The following is a 20,860-nucleotide window of genomic DNA, read 5'->3' on the forward strand; positions in this document are numbered from 1 at the left end:
GAACCAGTATTTGAAAGTACATTCAAATGACTTAAATGTTTGCCATAATAGCTAATAATATAATTATTTACAGGTGTTGCATTGGAAAGGTAAAGTAGACAGAAATGTGATCGAAAGACTTCGAGCATTTACAAGTCCTCCTGTTCTTGTTGGCATGGTGATGGAGATGATCATGATCTTGATTGGTAAACGCTTACCTTCACAAAGGATTGAGATGAAGGATTATGGCGGGAAAGATGACAACATGTCAAGTAGAATGTCGTCAAGCTCCAGTGGGACCAAGATCATGAAGAAAAGTAAGCCTCTAAAGAAAACATTCTCTATAAAAATTAAATGTTGATGTGCTAGTTGATTGAAATCCCAGCTCCAAGTTGTACTACCTGGGGAATGGTGGGAACAATCAAACCCTGGGGATAACAAATGGCTGATGCATTCAGAAACTACTTTGTCTTCAATTTCAATACAATGCTGTTATAAGATCATGGAACATAAGTGTTACCATTATATGTAGATTACTCAGCATAAGATAAATATAAGATTAAATGAAGGAAATCACATTAAATACTAATATTTGAATGGATCACTAATGAACATTACAAATTTATTGTTTTATTGTATGAACAATTCAGACTAATTTATCATTTCATATTCTACTTATAATAATGTTCACATTATTTATGTAATAATAACAAATAACCTTTACTACATGAAAGTTTGTATGATATGTTTGCCCTGTTTTGTGTTTTGAATGGCCTGTCATTATATTCATTGATTTTAATATCAAAATGCTAAAATTCGTCGAGCAATAGTATAACGTTTTGTTAGACTGCAGAAATTTGTCGCCTTTCCATAATGCTAGGATGATTGGCAAATTGTTATCATCACTTGAATTAGGAAAATTAACTTTGTTTACTGGTTTATATTTTGGATATTACAGACCATGTCATTTCATAAAGATTTGTACAAGTCTTGAAAATTGTTATAAAATGAGCCTGTGTTGAAGTTTATGACATTGTTATAACATTTTTTTGGATAATTGTAATCTAGGTCTATATGAAATGAAATTATGACATGTGTAAGATTCATATTATCACATGATAATTTTATTTTTTTAAAGCCAGAAAATATAAAAAAAGGTAAAATCACCCTTTCAAGGGTTGGTTTTTTGACATATGTAAAGAAACTGTGTAATAATTGTTTATAACATTGAAAACAAGCAGGAGTCATGTGATAAAGTACATGTTTATGTTAATTTCACTTCACAATCATCTTAGTAAATTCACTAAGTAAAGCATGATATTTTATTGTTAGTGAAATCTCCAGCAATGAGTGTTATATATGAACTTGATCAGGAGTCTCTACATGGCGAGAAAAAAAGTAACACCCAAAACAATTTTCAACTTTATTCCTTAACATTTTGGAGATTTATTTAGAAAATGGTGAACTGGGTCTCCCTGGAAATGGTTCCTTATTTAATAGAAATAGTGAATCAACATTTCCATTTGTAGATTTTTATAAAAATATGTACGGTATTTTTGATTTCTTATGAATCTATTTTGCATAATTTTTAGTGGAATACAAAATTGCGGGTATTATGCTTTATCTTTATATTTCATTATGGTGGTTGATTAACATTTTCATCTTAATTTTTGCACTTTTATTCCTTTTGGTTACACTCTTTTAACACACCTATTTTAATGTTAATTTTATTCTTTTTTTGGTGGTTTTGCACTAATCTGTTTTATATACACAACTTTAGCATATTAGATTGGTATCTTTATGCAAGGTACAATATATTTGTTTGATTTGAAATAAATTTCTCCGAGTTTTCGGGCAGTGCACCTTTTTTCCATTCGATGGTTTGAAGAAGAACAATATGAACCATGCCGTTCATCCCCCACTGCTGTTTTTAATAATATATGTGGGGAAGTTGACATATACTTGAGGTGAATTTGTTTAAACTAGAAAAGAAAAGTCTTTAGGCAACTGTGTGGCAGTAAATGACCCAACTGATTTGTTAAATCCAAGAAGAGGAACAACAAATAGTTTAACAACTGTAACAATACTCTTATTACTCATATATTCAGATGGTTTTTTCATGGAGGACTACTAACATTTCTTGTATTTGAAGTCATGAATATAATAAAAAGAATACACTTTGGTTTCTGTTCACCCACTTTCTTTGAATTAAATATGTAAATTGGTCAGCAATTTTGTCATTTGAGTGATTCTGTTTTGTTTGTCTGTGAATTTGTCATTTGCATTGTGTTTATGGATGTCTCTAGAATTTCTTTCTTCTGTGTGTGTTTGTTTGTGTGTGTTTGTGCGTGATCATGTTCTTAATGTGCAGGACTCTTATTCCTTTTTTAGCTCCCCTGAGCTTGCTCAGGGTAAGCTTTTAGGATCGGTGAATGTCCGTCATCCGTCCGTACGTCGTACGTCCACAATTGCTTGTGAACACTCTAGAGGTCACATTATTGACCCAATCATCATCAGACTTGGTCAGGATGTTTGTCTAGTTGATAGCTCGGATGAGTTCGAACATGGGTCATCTCGGATGAAAAAGTAGGTCACAGGAGCTATAAATAGAAAAACCTTGTGAACACTCTAGTGGTCACATTTTTGAACCAATCATCATCAAACTTGGTGAGGATGCTTGTCTAGTCAATTGCTTGGATGAGTTCGAACATGGGTCATCTCTGATGAAAAACTAGGTCACAGGAGCTAAAAATAGAAAAACCTTGTGAACACTCTAGCGGTCACATTTTTGACCCAATCATCATCAAACTTTGTCAGGATGCTTGTTTAGATAATAGCTCCGATGAGTTCAAATATGGGTCATCTTGGATGAAAAACTAGGTCACCGGAGCTATAAATAGAAAAACCTTGTTAACACTCTAGCGGTCACATTTTTGCATCAATCATCATCAAACTTGGTCAGGATGCTTATCTAGTTGATAGCTCGGATGAGTTCGAACATGGGTCATCTCGGGTGAAAAAGTAGGTATTCGGAGCTAAAAATAGAAAAACCTTGTAAACACTCTAGCGGTCACATTTTTGCATCAATCATCATCAAACTTGGTCAAGATGTTTGTCTAGGTGATAGCTCGGATGAGTTTGAACATGGGTCATCTCGGATGAAAAAGTAGGTCACCGGAGCTAAAAATAGAAAAACCTTGTTAACACTCTAGCGGTCACATTTTTGCATCAATCATCATCAAACTTGATCAAGATGCTTGTCTAGGTGATAGCTCGGATGAGTTCGAACATGGGTCATCTCGGATGAAAAACTAGGTCACAGGAGCTAAAAATAGAAAAACCTTGTTAACACTCTAGTGGTCACAATTTTGACTCAATTGTCATCAAACTTGGTCAGGAAACTTGTCTAGTCATTGCTGGGAATAAATCGAACATGGGACATCTCGGATGAAAAACTAGGTCACAGGAGCTAAAACTAGAAAATCTTGTTAACACTCTGTTGTGATCCAAATATTCTGTTAATTGGTCTGAAAGTTTGTTTTGATGATTTCTAAGTCAAGATCGAACATGGGTCATCTTGGATGAAAAACTAGGTCACACCGCCCAAATATGGAAAAACCTTGTTAACATTCTAGTGGTCACATTTTCGACTCAATTATCATCAAACTTGGTCAGGATGCTTGTCTAGGTAATTGCTTGGATGAGTTCGAAATTGCATGTGAAACTAGGTCACCGGAGCTAAAAATAGAAAAATCTTGATAACACTCTAGTTGCTACTGTTTTGATCCAAGTATCCAGGAAATTGGTCTGAAAGTTTGTTTTGATGATTTCTAGGTTAAGTTTGAATATGTGTCACCTGGGTAAAAAACTAGGTCGCACTGCTCAAATATGGATAATCCTTGTTAACACTGTAGTGGTCACATTTTTGACTCACCTGTCATGAGACTTGGTCAAAATGCTTGTCTAGGTAATTGTTTGGATGAGTTTGATAAGTCAGGTGAGCGATCTAGGGCCATCATGGCCCTCTTGTTCATATTTTGTCTGTTAGAAAAAAAAATTATACAATATACACTTTCTGTCCTAATCTTTTCATGTTAAGCCCTTTGCATCTGTGTCTAATAAAGAGATATGTATATATGTTCCTATTTTCTGCATAATGAATGTACATCTGCCCTTTCAGGCACATAATGTAGTTTTCCCTATCGGAGTACTTTTTAAAAAGATAATGGTTGAGATAAGATCATTCTTTCTAATAAACTGCATGGATTTTTCGATTTTTATAATATATTAAAACAGCAGATTGTTTATCTATTTGTTTTCTAAAGTTAACTTCTTGAAATAAAATTAATTTAACACTTACTTCTTTGGCCTTGAAATGGCAATCTTGAAATATTTAAGATTTTTGACATGTTATTTGATATCTTAAGTAGTTTTTTTGAGTGCTTAATTTTTTGTCTTAAGTGTTTTGTATACATTGTTTATGCCTCTCATAGACTTTGTTTATGCTATTGTAAATGTACAGTTCTCAGACTTTGTTAAACTTTAATTTGTAAAGCTTTGTTAAATGTTATTTTAACAGACATTGTTTAATTATGTCTTATGTACAGTTCACAGATATTCTTTAATTATGTTTGCAGACATTGTTTAAATATGTTTTATGTACAGTTCACAGACATTGTTTATATTAATTATGTTCACAGACATTGTTTAATTATGTTTTTGTGTACTGTTCACATTGTTCAACACTATTTTGCATACTGTTCACAGACATTGTTTAATAAATGATATGATTTGCGATTCCTCAATGACTTATTATGTTTCAGGTAAACATCTAAACAATAGAATACATGTATATGTAGATATTTTTGATAATTTTAGGTAAGAAAGATGAGACAGGGCGAGTAGATAGAGCCCAATGGAAGGCAATGGTAAACACTATGTCAGACTCTACAAAGTTTGTTGACATGTTACATAATGTGTCATGGGAAGATGGTTTACCAGAGGATGTTCTTAGAGGTAAATATATAATATAACCTACAGTAATTCTATATCATTTACAAACAAAGAAAAAAATGTTAAGAAAATACATAGAATGTGTTATTTTAAATGGGTATATATTATTAGGTACATATGTTGCTAACTGGATACAGGATAGAATATAGCCTGAAAGAGGTACCTAGCAGATTATAGAAAATTTATGTGCAGAGCTTGATTGCAAATGAAATTTGTAAAATCTATTTTCATTATTACAAGTTGAAAAGAGAAACAAAATAAAGCATCATTTGAGGCAGATATTCTATATATTCACTAGAAACAAATTAATATTTTCAAATATGAGTCTTACTAAGCATATATAATGTAAGTATATTGTATATTTCAGCTGTGGAGAGTTGTCTCTCCCAGGGTAAAGACGGAGAACTTGGTGTCACTGGGGAAGGTTCTCTACTGGAAAATGCTCAAGGTATGTATCTGTAGATGTTGATAGGAAAATTATTATGGTTGATAAATTAGAAAACATTTAACAGTTTTATCTTCAATACAGCATAGTGCTGTCAGTGATAATAATAATGTTCTGAACCATGTGATTTTTTCTTGATGGTAAACATTAACAAAAATCAACTAAAAATGTCTTCTTATAGGTATAATTATGTTGTAATGAATTTGGTATTGGCTTAACTTGAATCTGCTTCTTGAAACTTACTATAAGTACTGGTGTCACATGAGGAAACATGGTTGTGATCCAAATAGGGCTCGAACCCACAATCCCATGTATGAGAGGCACCTTAAACTCTAGATAAACTCTGCCCTTATAATCAGATTTTACAGTGTCTAGCATATCTATTATATAAGGTATTTTTTTCGAGAACATGTTAAGTGAGGAAACTATGTTTAATCTAAGAATATATTTTTGTATCAAATAATTCTTTAGAAATGTATGTTAAGATTAAGATATTAACTATACTATAATTGTAGATGTAAACATTCATGCTAAGAAGAGAACGCCATCTCCCGATAACACTAAAGGTATCACAATAGCCGGTGCCAAATACTCGAGCGAGGACTCCGCCACCCTGGTACAGTACACTATAGCTATCGTAGAGTATACAAGAAGATGTGGTCCACTGAAAGCTTCTCTAGAACGTATGAATGAGTTACAACGAGAAATCGAAGAAAATGATCGGCTACAGAAAGAAAAAGAACAAGAGGTAAAACTTGACATTCAGATGCCCATTAATACGTGTTATATAAATTGGTTTTAGAATGTATATTTAATTTATTTTAAACATATACATGAATCTTCTGTAGATTGCACTGGATGTTTTGAAATTACCTGTCATTCACTTACACTAAATGTTATTTCAATGCATTTCTTTTAGCAAGAAAGATAACTTGTGTTGAAAAAAAAAATAATCATACTTATTTGCCCTTACTCAGTCAAATAAAAAATTAAATCTGTAAACTTTAAAACCTACAGGCAGAGAGAAAGGAACAAAAGGTAAAACATAACACATAAATGTCACAGTCTGTTGTGAGAACACAGCATGGTGTTATAGTTGTGTAAACACATTATTAATATAGGCTGTTTTGATAACACTACATGCATGGTGTTATTCTTTTGATAACACAAAAGATGCATTCTGGTACTGTTGTGATGGTTTTATTGTTGTGATAACCAATCAGTGTGATTAATTGTTGTTTTTTAATCTGCTTGAAGAATTTAACAATTTTGTTTTTGCAGGTTTTTAGCACTGATATTATAGAAAATATTTATAATCCACTATTTCTAGGAAGGGATTCTTATTAAGTTTGTTAATTCAAGGAATCAGAGGAGTTATTGTACTTCTCCCTGCATGTTAAGGTTTTGTGTGCAATTTGGTATTTCCAAAACTACTAAAGGGAATTTATTAAAGCTTCATGCACTTATTTGAAAGCACAGTAGGAGGTTAAGGCCCATAACTGAACAATGGATTTTGACAGAATTATGGCCCTTTTTGAACTTTGTACTAAGTTCTACATTATCCAAGCTCTTGTTAGCTCACCTGACCACGAAGTGGTCATGGTGAGGTATAGTGATGGGGCTATGTCCGGCGTGCGTTGTGCGTCATTCGTCGTCAACAATTGGGTTGTTAACAGTCTAGCAGTCACAGTTTTGATTGGATCATCATCAAACTTTGTCAGAATGTTTGTCTCAATGAAATACAGATCGAGTTCGAAGATGGGTTATCTCGGGTCAAAAACTAGGTCACAGGAGCTAAAAATAGAAAAAGCTTGTTAACACTCTAGAGGCTGCAGTTTTCATCAAATATTCTGGAAATTTGTCAGGAAAGGTTATTTTGATGATATCTAGTCAAGTTCGAAGATGGGTCATCTCCGGTCAAAACTAAGGTCACAGGAGCTAAAAATAGAAAACGCTTGTTTAACACTCTAAAAATTGGGTTGTTAACAGTCTAGCAGTCACAGTTTTTTGATTGGATCATCATCAAACTTTGTCAGAATGTTTGTCTCAATGAAATACAGATCGAGTTCGAAGATGGGTTATCTCGGGTCAAAAACTAGGTCACAGGAGCTAAAAATAGAAAAATCTTGTTAACACTCTAGAGGCTGCAGTTTTCATCCAAATATTCTGGAAATTTGTCAGGAAGGTTTTTTTGATGATATCTAGGTCAAGTTCGAAGATGGGTCATCTCGGGTCAAAAACTAGGTCACAGGAGCTAAAAATAGAAAAAGCTTGTTAACACTCTAGTGGCTGCAGTTTTCATTCAAATATTCTGGAAATTTGTCAGGAAGGTTGTTTTGTGGAAAAAAAATGTAAACATCCGTGTAATTCATATCAGATTCACTCAGGTGCTTAACCAAGCGTTTCCGTTTCTCGTGAAATTTAGCGCCGTTGACACCGCATATTTGAAATTGTTGCCTTATTTATCATAAAAACTCGAAAGTTATTGGATCAAAGCTGGTAGATATTTGATGCCCAATATGTTAGCTACCTGCAACACCAAACCGTTTAAAAAAATACTTGAGGAATTTGTTTTGATAGCGCTATTCAACATGAAATTTGACCGAGTTGTCCAAAAAGCGGATCATGAAATTTTATAGGAAGGGACCGCCTCAAAGTTTATAAAACCTGATATAAAAAATATTTTTTTTACAAAAATTTTAGTTTATAGACCAATAAGTAAATAAAATAATATAAATTTTAAATGATTTATGTTAATATTGGCAACTCGAATTATGCAGTCCATGGCGAAAAAGTATTTTATGCAGTAATAAACAGCTGCAATAGTACATTACTGTTATACAGGCTACATGTACGTAGGTAATCCCATTTTTCCCCAGACTATATATAACTCAATAAATCATTGTTATTAAATAAATCAGATACAAAGAAATAATTTTTCAGCTATTTATATGACATATATATTGAGACTTGTCCTCACCCCAGCGCTGTTCCCTAATTTCAGTTTAAGATTTTTTGCAGTAAATTTTGCAGTAAATATTTTTAACATAAACATGTTTTTTTTTTTTTTAAGCATCAACTTAAATTCAAATCATAATAAATGTTCCTTATCTCAACCACATATTATGTGACAAAGGATATAACTCTGGCAAAACTATTTCCCGAAATTATCGTCTCCCTTGGATTAAGTTTTTCATTAAGAAAAATTTTTTTACGCAATTCTTTATTTCTTAATGTATTTTCCCTTCAAACTACAAATATTGTTCCTTTACATCCGCGAAAACATGATTTTTGAAAGACGATTTTTACAGAATTATTCCTCAAGAATATTGCTCCAAAGTATGTAGTATATTTTTTTAAGAACTAGGGCTTTAACTTAAAATTTTGTTCAAAATTTTAATTAAAACTAAATTTTTATTATTCTCCATTTTTTTTTTCATTGCTCAAGGCTTCTACGTTATCTTATTATCACAACATTACATTGTTAAATAATGAATATTTCTATGATTTACCCCCCCCCCCCCCTCCCCATTATAGTAACTTTTAGAAAATTGTTCAGACGTTTTTGTCATTACTCAACGTTTATTTCAAAGAATCTTCCTTTTTTGAACTATATTTTCTTTTAAAAACTTCACATAAGTTTAGGCTCTTATATTCTTTTTATTGAAGGGATTAATTTTAATTCAGAATTGTTGCTTTTTCATTGAGCATTGGATTGTTACAATGGTCACTTGCATGTCATATTGCTCAAATATTGAAACTAATACGTGGGATTCTGATGTTGATACAGAAAAATTTTATATGATAATTTTGTCCAATAGTCTTGTCTTCTTTAAATATTTGTGCCCAGTTAAAATTGATTAGTAGAGTGGAGATGTCTCTCTTAACTCTTTTTCATATGTAATAAACATCTCAATGCGAATGTCAGCCATTTTGTTTTGTGGTTGTTGCCTACACAAATCATTAAGAGGGTTATCTAGTTTCACCATTATTAAATCATAACATTTAACTTCTTGTTTAACCAATCATTCATTGCCTCTTTTAATTCTTTACTTAGTGGTACCCCTTTTACACTCTGATATTTCAGGGTGACATATATTTGTTGCATTTTTTTTTGTTCAGCGAATTTGATCAGAAAATTCTTGTTTTGAGACAATCCCCATTCGTATGTCACGTGATCGCTAATGGCTGATTTGACCCGTTATTGGGGCAAATGTTTTACTAGATGTTTGAAAAAGGGTAAAGCACCATGATGCATTCAAAATACAAATTCACAAGAAATATAATAAAAGAGGAATAAAAATACTTCAAATCTACATACATTTATTTAAGAATTTAAAAATCATTCGTTCATAAACACTAAAAGTTTCACTAGTGATCCGTTATTGGCCAACTCACTGTACTTGAGTATTGGTGCCCTACTGTTGTAGTACTTGAGTATTGGTGCCCTACTGTTGTAGTACTTGAGCATTGGCGCCCTACTGTTGTAGTACTTGAGTATTGGTGCCCACGCCTGAATAGATATATAGTGCAGGGATAGGGGAATGTAAATTTAAGTGGGAGAGAGGTAGGGACAAACATTTCAAATTATGCATTAAACCAAACATGGTAGTTTTGACAGGCTTCATTAATTGTCTATTAATGAGCCGCGTCATGACAAAACCAACATAATGGGTTTGCTACCAACATGGATCCAGACCAGCCGGCGCACCCATGCAGTCTGATCAGGATCCATGCTGTTCGCTTATCAGCTCTATTACAAGTGGAGAAACTGACAGTGAACAGCATGGATCCTGATCAGACTGCACGGATGTGCAGGCTGGTCTTGATCCATGCTGGTTGCAAACCCACTATGTTGGTTTTGTCATGACACGGCTCAAATTTTTATTTAATGAGATTAGGGTGATAACCACACCAGCCACTTTTGAATTTTTCAACCAGTATGTTGTAATGTTGTTCCAAAATGGCAGCCATGTGACAAAATTGAATTTCTTTTTCATTAAATAGTTTAGAAAATTTGATATTAGGGGAAAATATGTCATACATGTATATAGCACCACAAGAGTCATGAAAAACACTTTTAGCTCACATCACTGTAGTTGTCAAACTGTAGTGTTAAGCTAATTTTTTACAAGATATGATAATTACAAATATAGTAGTTCTATGCTAGACTTCAAAAGTACACTTTGAGCCAGCTTTCTGAATACTGAAAAGCTAAATGTCTCAATTTTCCTGCAATTCAAATTATGTCTTCCTTTTTGCTCTTCAGGCAGCTAAAATTTTAGCTAAACGTCTAAGGTTCAACAAAGTTAGGGGAATGTCTACCCTGTTAAAGAGACTTTATGTGGGAGATTCTGTCAGTTTTTAATTCATTTTGTTATGCCCTTTTATTTATTGATACAGTTCTCATAATATTGTCATAGTTTTCTTTTAATTACAATAAGTAATGAATCTGATACAAAAATTGACAGCAAATAAAATAAATATAACTTTTTTATCCAAATTGATGGATTGCCAGTTTTGAAAACATTAATTAACTCTTTTCTGTGTAAATTGTATTTAATATGACAATTATTCTGAGTACTACATTATGTATTTTGTAAATAATTTTTCTCATTTACTGTTGTAATGTTTTTGTTTATTTCATTTTAATTTTTGCTGCCATTTTACAAATTTTTTTAATGTTTTGTTAAAAATTACATGCAAGTATTTTATAAATATAGATTTTCACTGAAAGTTATCAATTTGCTGGTTAAATATGAAATTTGATAAATTAAAAATTAAAAGACAAAAACTGAATGGAAAAATGTATTAAAAACTAATTTTTGAATCATTGGTTTTAAGATTGGTTACCTGGGACAAATTGCCCCTCTTCTTATGTGAAATTAACCCTTTTCATAAGGAAAAATATTCCCTTTTGGGGGTTTCAGATTTTTTTGTAGGGCATTTTACCACTTTGAAATTCAAGTTCCTTAAAGTTGACATTATGCCCCATTTAGGGGTATTAATAAGTGAGTAAAACGGGTGCAAAAGTCAAAAAAAGTTTTCATTTTTCCATTAAATTTCCTTTTTATTTAATTAAAAAAATTTCGCCAATTTAAAAAATAAAATTTAAAACCTTGTAAAATTTTAAAGGGAACCCAAATTTAAAAAGCTGTTATTCTTTTTTAACTAAAAAGATGAAAAGAATCCCAATTAAATTGCATGTAAAATGGCAAAAACTAAAGTTTTTTTTAATTTTTTAAATTTTAAATTTCATTTAAAAAGGGAAATTCAGAAAATATACTTGTTTTAAAGTAAAGAATACCCAAAAATATCCAAAAGAAAACTAAAACATATAATCTAAAAAAATTAAAGTATGTTGTTGAAATGTTTTTGAAAAATTTTTTTGAAGAAGTAAAAATTGGTTTTTTGTATTAAAAATTGTATAAAAGGTTTAATTTTTATGAATACTTCTTTTTAAAAAGAAAATTTTGTTATAATTTTCTTTTAAGATCAGAAAAATTTTCAAACCCAAAGGGCAAAACCCCTTTTTTGGGCAATAAATTGAGGTTCAAAAATTTCAGCTTTTCCCTTTTCGTTAAAATTTATAGAAATGGTTTTAAAATTCCCTAGTGACATTTTTTTTTTCCCCATTTTTTTTTTTTTTCCCAAAAAATGAAAATTTTTTTGATTTAAAGTAAAAAAAAGATCAAGAACTAAAAAAATTTTATGGAAAAAAAAAACTGTAAAAAATTATAATTTATTATACCCTTTCAATTTATTGGTTTAAAAATTTTTCCAAAATGTCAAAGGGGAATTTTAAAAAATACCCTTTGTTTTTAAACAAACTAAACATTATTTCAGTACCTTTGTGTAAACCAGGCATAAAATGCTGACATCCCCCAACAATATTTGTTTATAATTATATTACATGTCTATACATATGATCTGAGTTAACTTGTAGCCGGCAGGAGGAAGCAAAGGAGGAAAGGTGAAAGCACCCGGAAGAAGTTGTATGAGGAGGAGATCCCTTTCGCACAGTATAGACAGGATGAAAGGTTTGAACCAAACTACAGGCTGAGTTTGATCAGGCAGTTCGTGGAGAAACATTCCTCGAAATGGAACTCATATCCATGAATGAAAGGCTGAAGGCTGCTACAGAAATGGTTGACGGTATGTATAGTTGTAATTGTAATCTGACTGTGTAAAAAGTTAAAAAACTTGTTGAAATTCAAAAGAAAATATTTATGCAGATTTCCCTAGAAAATATGTATCTATATTACATATTTTTACAAGAAAATCTGTTCAAGTAATTGGTATGTTAAAATGTAACTTTCAAGAAAATCTATACATTGATTTATGTACATTTTCAAATGGAAAATTCTGTATTTCTGTACAATTCATATAAAATTCCTGTATTTCTGGTACAATTCAATATAAAATTCTGTGTATGTATATATGTATATTTTATGAAAATCTGTACATATTAATGTATGTATTTTAATTGTGTTGTATAGTTTTGAAAAGGACAGGAAGAAGAATGGAACAACATGTGAAGGACAAATGAATTCTAATGAACTATTGCTGGCAAACTGTATATCTGCGTCTGCCTTCCTTAATTTACTGTGGTCCACATAAACATGGATACCAGGGTACCCGGTAAATGTTCTAATTATTCTAACTCCTTAAACATTGTTAAATTTGTATAATAGACTTGTGCTGCTTTTTTAATTTGAAAAGTGTCCATTGTTATTTTATCCCTATATATGTGGTACCTTTTAGTAGCTTATGACAAGGTGCAGTTGTTAGATAAGGGGCATAATTTTGAAAGCAATATTCTTGGAGTAATAGTCCCCTTTTTTTAAATTTTGAAAATTTTAAACAGATGGCATTACGTCCCATTGGGTTTTGCTCTTTTTTTTAAAATTGATTTTAAAATTCAAAATTTAAATTTTTAAAAAAAAACTGTTCGAAAAAAAAACTAGGGCAAAACTGTTACATTAAGGCAAAAAAAAAATTTTCAATTACAGATCAACATGGTGAAAATGAGCCCAAAACTAAAAAGTTTGAATTTGTTTTTGGGGCTGGGCTTTCATTGAAATTTTACAGGCTTGTCTTTCTTTTTATTGGTTTCCATTAAAGGGAAAGTCAAATTGGGTTTTAAATTGTTTTTGACACTTTAAAACCAAAATTTTACCCCTTTAAAACTCCATGAATTTTTGATTCGCAACCCATTGGAAATTTTTAAGTCTTTTTGATAATTTGTAAATTTTTTTAAAAAATACCAAATAAATAGGTAAAAAATTAAAATTCAAAAAAAAGAATTTTTAAATGTAAGGGCAAAGGAAATTTTATTGTTATATTTCTCTATTACTATAACGAGAAGCGTATGGAGAGTTTTTTTTTCATGCAGGTGTGTGAACATCGATGGATGCCCGTTACCAAAAAGAAGTTTTGTTCAGAAACATTCAGATTGTTGACTTCTTTAGTACACAGGTAAGTTCTAAACATTCACAGAAGCTTTCCTCTTTTCCCTAAGCCACAAGTGGGGCTTTAGAAACTGTTCTGTCCCAGGAAAAAAACTGCTCGGGCTACTTTGCAAATCATCAAAAATAAAAACCCTGCTCTAAATAAAATCCTTAAAAAATTTTGTATAATTTTTGCAACAACTTTTGTTAATAAACCAAGTAATTTGTGTAAAAGAACAATTTGTATGAAAAAAAGAAGAATAATTTGCAAACACTAAAATATTTTTAGCTGTAACTTAACTGGATTGTTCATTGTTGTAAAAACAAATTTCAACAATGCTAAAAACAAAAACAATTCAAAGAATGATTAAGAATAAGTGCATGAAGAACCTTTAGGATGATGTTGACAAACTGATTATTACAAACCAAAAAAAATAGTTATAATAGTAAGTAATATTTGAATTAAACGGCTGAAAATGGGGAAATGAAGTTGGGCTTAAAATTATTTCAGTTGGATATCATGGCAACTTGAGATACTCCCTAACGACCACGCCCTCAATGTTGGAGAATGCATGTTTCCTGAATGCAAGGAGAGAGTATAACAGCATGGACCCCTTGTCTGTGACCCAACATCTCGTATTATAGAAATGGTTGAGGTAGCAGAATGAAGGAAAAGGGACTTGTTGAAGTTAGATATACTGTAAGTTTAATATTGGATGAAATATTCCAAATTTGTATATTGACTTGTCCACTTTGACTTTTGACTTGTTCCACTTTGACTTTGGGCTAGTCCATTGTAAAATGAGTTAGGGTTTTTTACCAAGTTTACTTAAAGTAAGTATCCAGAAGTAAAGTGTTTGGATTTTGCATAACACTGCATGCTTGGTATAGCTTAATAAATGCTGACATTAGCAAAGTCATTATCATCAAGTAGCTTTTCATTTGGTTTAAACACTTGTTAATGGAAATGTAGTAATGTCCAACTTTAACAGTTTTACAAATTGTTCTACTGCTGAAACTGAAAAAGAACTTTAGCCTTTGAATCAAGTATAGACGCCCAGGCCAGCATGCTACGAGTGCAGTCAGATCTGCCCAAAGGTCTATACTGGGTTTTTATCTTGATTATCCCCAAAATTAATAATGGACAAGTCCCATATGAGAAATTCAGCAGAGAAAAGATTAGATGGAAGACGATTTTTTTTTTACCGTGCATTTTGTTTTGTTTTCTCCTATTCCATCCATTACAAGATAAGTAGATGAGCTTTTTTAAAAATTTTTTTTAAAGCGTACCCCTTCTTATTTTTTTTTTACAGGAAAAATCGTTCTTTAGCTAGAGAACTTGTTTTAGCCAGACGGCAGTTTCCCATTATTGGTAAAGACTGTGATATCACGAAATTGGCGAAGGGATTGCAAGATTCCCGATATCCATACAGAGATGCTCAGATTTCATCAACGGAAAAAACAGATTTAAAATCATTGTAAAGTGTAATTTAGGTTAAAATCTAGAATGTTATTATAGATTTAAATGAATAATGTTTTTTCATATTTTCTGGAATGAAGACTGTGTGGGTTTTTAGGTTTATTGGTCCTTTCAGATTATTTTTTAATTTACCCTTTTGTTTTTTCTTAGGTTTGTGATAGTTTTGAAGTTAGATTATTTGAGGTCCCGTGAAAAATGTGTTTGTTTTATGGAATTTTGGGGGTTTTAAAACATCTTGGGGAGGGGTGATCGTGGTCCCTCAATTATAACAAACCCGTACTGGGTTTGTTCCCCGGAAAAAAGTTTGGGCAGTGGTTCAAAAATAATCTACATGCTTTATTAACATTTGAAAAGCTGAAAAAATAATGTTTTAAAACTAAATTTTTGAATTAAAATTTCACCAAATTGAAGGTGGAAGGGACCATGAGGTGGAAGTGTGACCGCAAGATTCCGCTGTACCCTACATTTCCCAAAAGTTTGGAAGGGCCACAATGTACCCCTGCCACAGCTGGCAGCGGTATGCTTCTGTCCATGTACTTCCAGCTGTACAGGTTAAGGAACGTGGAGGAAGCAATTACTCAACAGGTTCATGGATCATGAGAAATCTCGACTAGAGATGAGCAGACAGCTCTTAGAACAGTGTTTGTTATACTTACAGGTTTTGTAGTCAGTAGTGATTATTAGTGTCTGTTTTTCCAGGGATTAACTATATTTTTACAAGCAGACTACATTGAAACACTGTATGGTTGTAAGAGATATTTGGAACACTATATTTTTTCGAGCAGATACATTGAAATACTGTAAGAAGATAACACTGAAATACTGTGTTTGTAAGAGATATATTAAATTACTGTATGTTTGTAGGAGAGACAGGAGAATATGGAGTTTCTGGACAAAACTAGAGAAACAGATGAGAACTAACCTCTCTAGTGATGTTAGACTTATGAATGACCTCCAGGCAACCAAAAAACTGGCAGAACTCAAGAAACAGTATGATGAGACTGTGGAGACGTAAGTGTCTATTTTACCTCTGTATAGTTACTGTAAGAAATGGTATTATTGATTAATATTTATTCTTGAGTGTACTTCTAATAATAATTATTAAGGGCTTTTAGCTTAGCTAGAAACAGTGGTGGTGTTGGTAGTTTTCACTCTGGATAACCGCAGTAAGCCACATTGAATTTATGAGAGCACGGTTCAGCCACAGTATTGTTCCTGGGCAAGCTGTTAAGCAGTTTACCAGTATTAGTTGCCTTCATTTATACAAGGAACTGAAACTTCTGTACATGCCAGAGCAGAGGTACAGTGTGAATGAATGTAGAAAAGATTTCATGATCAATCAACGAAATTGACCTGAACCGTTCGGGAATCAAACGTGTTCGCCTGATTCACGGTCCAACGCTCTACCTATTGAGCTAACCGGACAGTCTTAGATTGAAACAGTTATGATTTTGTATTTTTATCCCAGGTGTATATCTGTAATGTCCATATAAACTTGTAGAGGGATTCAAAGTTTTAAATTGGAAAGATTTTGTTTTGTTTTTGGTACAATGATATACAGTTGACTCCGCTTATAACGAACTCAATGGGACATTTTAATGTCGTTTGTTATATCCGAAGTTTGCTAAAAGCAAAGTAGCAACAATTTGCTAACTTGTTTGGGTGGGTAAATTTGCTGTGAAAAAGGCATACCTGTCACTGGTTACTGTTATAATCAATATTTTACGGCAGCGGTAATTTAATGCGGGTCATTTCATGATATGTACATGGTACATGTATTTAGACATGTAGTACTTGTCTATAAAGTGTTTTCTTTTACTATTTGTTTGTTATCGTTTGGTTAATATTGCAAATGAAAAATCAGTTGTTTGGTAAATTATAGGGTATTTACTGCAATTTATCAACTGAGGGTGCGAAACACAAATTTTCCCTAACAAGTAGGCAACTATGTTGCAAGAACATTTTATCAAAATCTTAATCTTAGCTGTGAAATCACTCATTAAAATAAGTATTGGATAGCGGTATTCATGTACTGATCTTAATTGAGAGCATCCCGATATTTCAATTATAACAGTTTGTTTTAACTGATGAAATTGACATCTTTTTCCCCGTTTGGGACTTGAAAAAATGGTTCGCTATAGCCGAAAATTTGTTTTAAGCGAGTATGTATTAAGCGATGTGATTTAATATAAAATAAATAAGGAATTGGCTGTGGATGTAGATTTAGTTCGCTATTAACGATAATTGGTTATAAGCGAGTTTGTTATACGTGGAGTCGACTGTAGTTCTTAAAATCAAATTTAAATAAATTATTCAAACTTTATTATGGGAATTGTATGTGAATATAAATATATGTAGTTAAGAATTGCTCTATTTTATGTTACAGACAAACCCGAGTTGAGATGAGTGAGGGTTCTATATTGAAGGCGAGAGATGGTTTCCGATCAATTGCTCAGAGGGCCGCTGTGTGTTTCGATGTAACTCAGTACATGCGTGAAGTGAATCCACTTTATCAGATCTCTTACAATAGATTCCTTGATATATACGATGCTGCCATTAGCCATTCTGAAAGGTAAATTTTTATATTCGTAATGAAAATTTTTTGTACTTCTTCTGCATTTAAAAGGTGTAAGGAGAATGTACAATAGAAATATAAAAAAATCTATAATATTATGTTGCTTTCATATTCTGTTTGTCATATCTAGAGGTAGCTTTGACAAGAGTGTCACAGTTATTCAATACATATGAATTATTTATATATATGTTATGTTGTCTTTTCATATTGTTTTTTTGTCAGAATTTTGTGTAATATTAAAGTTTTAAGTATGTTTCATGTAAAAGATGTGTTATTGTAATGATTTCTGTATTAGGTCGGCAATTAAAGCTGTTCTAGAGAAAGTGACCAGTAATGCATACTACTACACTGCTAGAGGTGTCTTTGAGAGAGATAGATTCATCTATGCCCTTCTTCTTGCTATTGAGGTAAGGATTACATACTTTATGAACTTTTCCTTTATTTTGAACTGAGTTTTTTAACTTTATACTATCATATTATAAATAAGTTTGACAGGTTATATAGCACAGTATAAATACTTAATGGTTATATTACCCAAGCTTCTAGACAATGGTTATATTTCTTTATTTACATTTATAACATGGAAAAGATCAGTTTCTCTTTAACTTTATTTTAATCCTAATATATCACACTAAATATCTGATGGAACTTGTCTATTTTTGCATCTGGATAAAACCCTTAATAATAATTTTCAAATAATTTATGTACTGAATAGCACAAAGTGTACATCATGTTCTGATGGCTGACCTCTGATTTTTTGGTCTTCACTAGTCACATGGGTAGAATCTGTTGGCATCAGCAGGCTAAAGCTTAATGAATGAGAAATTATTTTGTCTTAAATTAAACATTTTGCTCTGTTTCAGGTTGAAGATTCTCTTGATCGTCTTGGTCCTGGTGAAAGAGAGTTTCTTATCTCCCCTGACTACAGTTCAGTAGTGATGCTCTCCCTTGGTCATATTCAACAATCTCAGGAGAACAAGATTACCCAGACCAAGAAGCCATTTGATTGGATGACTGATGACCAGTTCCATAACCTTCAAGTGCTAGCTACACATTTCGAATGGTTTCAGGTAGATTATTTCTGTTATTATTTTCTACAGAAATAAACATGTTAATAATGAAATAGAAGCTAGATAGATAACCCAAAATAAAGAATTCAACTTGCTTTGTGGGACTTGAGTTTGCAGTGGTGATGGGCAAGTGAATCAACGTCACACAGGTTGACTGCTTAGCTATGGTAGATCTAAGTAAGAAAATAACAAGTGACATGAATGGGATGAAGTTTATTGCCCACTAGTCTTTGATGGCAAGCATCAATTATGACTTGCCTGTTTTACTTGTACAGAGCCAGGGTAACCTTGTTTAATTACAATATTTTAATATTGAAATCCTTTACATATTCAATAAGCTTTTCCAAATTAAAAGTGGGACAAATTCAGCAAGGTTAAAATTTTAATTGTATGATAATTTTTAAGATAATTAGAGATTGTTACAGATAATTATAATGATAATTGATAATTATTTAGGAAATGTTTGATCGCATGCCGAAAGATGGTCGTGAGACACAGTGGCGTAACTTGTGCGAGACTGACAGTCCTGATACGACACCTCTACCGGACAAGATGGACGAGGTGTATAAACCCATGCAACGTTTGTGTGTAGTACGTGCTGTCAGAAGCGATAAAATCATGCAGGCTTCTACTGTGTTTATAAACGTTGTGCTTGGCAAAAAGTAAGTTAACATACTTTTTATAGATATTTGGTTTTTTGAAATGAACTTTGACTAAGAGCTTGTCTGAAATATAATAAATTCCTGACCACAGAGACCAATACCTTGCCCCATGATCCAGCTTCTTATTTAAGTTGTAACAGCAGTCACATTGTGGTGACCAACATTTGGGTAGAGCTCAAGGACAACCAGGTTAAATCATCATGTGTAAAAAAGATAATGATTAATATATTATATCTATTCTTAACAAGTAAAAGTAAAAAATACTTTTTTTACACCAGGCACTTGTATTTTACTTAATTTTTATATTTATATACATATTGTGACTTTGAGTCTGTTTTTCCTTGAGCAGTATTCATTTGTTTATCAGATTTGTTGCCATATCTATTTTATACTTCAGTGATGTATGCAAAATATTGTATACATGTACTATGAAGATATTTTACATATTAAATTGTGATATCCATCAGTGTTGAGAGAATTAAAGTAGATATTTAAACATGCACCCCTATACTGTAGTTTAAACATGATATACAGTCCGACCACGGTTATTCGACAACCCTTTATTCGAATACCCGGCATTATCCGAAGTAGATCGGCGGTCCCGTTTTTATCTCTATATAAATCAATATAAATACGAGCGTATTGTTCGAAATGCATTATCCGAATACCTCCTATTTTTCGAAGTAAAATTTCGGTCCCGAATATACAATTATGACAGAATTTCACACCTATTATTCGAAGCCAGCCTAATTATTATTCGAAGTCAGACTAATTGGCGCAGATCCACTCGCTGACTGGTCGACTTGTGAAAAACATCAATAGTCATGCATGTATTTAGACAATCGTGATAATAGCTCTTTTTGTGTTCTTTAATTAACTTTAACTATCGAAAATGAAAAGCAATGCACCGTGTCTGATTTTGTTACTGTTATTGCTTGAAGATGACAGCACTATTTTTCATACATACCGTCTATGTAAATTTGTCAAAACATCCAAAACGCTACATAAGAGCCTTTGTCCTAATCGAAAATACCAGAGTTAAGCTGCTAAATACCGTAGCGACAACATGGCCATTATCAAGGTTTGCGCGAAACGAAACAATACATAATGTAGAATAATATGCAAGTATTTATGTCTTCAATGTCAATACAATAATTTTTACGCATCTTTTCTTTAATATTTATTT

The 20,860-nt window shown here is 32.1% G+C and overlaps 1 protein-coding gene across 1 annotated transcript in view; it reads left to right on the plus strand.

The window, feature by feature from the left end:
• LOC132726216 (dynein axonemal heavy chain 5-like) overlaps nt 1-20,860 on the plus strand; it is a 127,640-nt gene that overhangs the window by 86,916 nt on the left and 19,864 nt on the right. The window contains exons 79-91 of the mRNA XM_060711495.1: nt 57-296; nt 1,572-1,589; nt 4,858-4,995; nt 5,360-5,440; nt 5,953-6,185; nt 12,496-12,592; nt 14,399-14,483; nt 15,201-15,365; nt 16,232-16,378; nt 17,754-17,939; nt 18,238-18,349; nt 18,806-19,012; nt 19,469-19,674. Coding sequence (XP_060567478.1) covers nt 57-296; nt 1,572-1,589; nt 4,858-4,995; nt 5,360-5,440; nt 5,953-6,185; nt 12,496-12,592; nt 14,399-14,483; nt 15,201-15,365; nt 16,232-16,378; nt 17,754-17,939; nt 18,238-18,349; nt 18,806-19,012; nt 19,469-19,674 — 1,915 coding nt within the window. The remainder of the gene's footprint in view (nt 1-56; nt 297-1,571; nt 1,590-4,857; nt 4,996-5,359; nt 5,441-5,952; nt 6,186-12,495; nt 12,593-14,398; nt 14,484-15,200; nt 15,366-16,231; nt 16,379-17,753; nt 17,940-18,237; nt 18,350-18,805; nt 19,013-19,468; nt 19,675-20,860) is intronic.

This window comes from Ruditapes philippinarum, unplaced genomic scaffold (assembly GCF_026571515.1).
Source record: "Ruditapes philippinarum isolate M1 unplaced genomic scaffold, ASM2657151v2 ctg1127_1_1_1_1, whole genome shotgun sequence".
In the NCBI taxonomy this organism is placed as follows: Eukaryota; Metazoa; Mollusca; class Bivalvia; order Venerida; family Veneridae; genus Ruditapes; species Ruditapes philippinarum.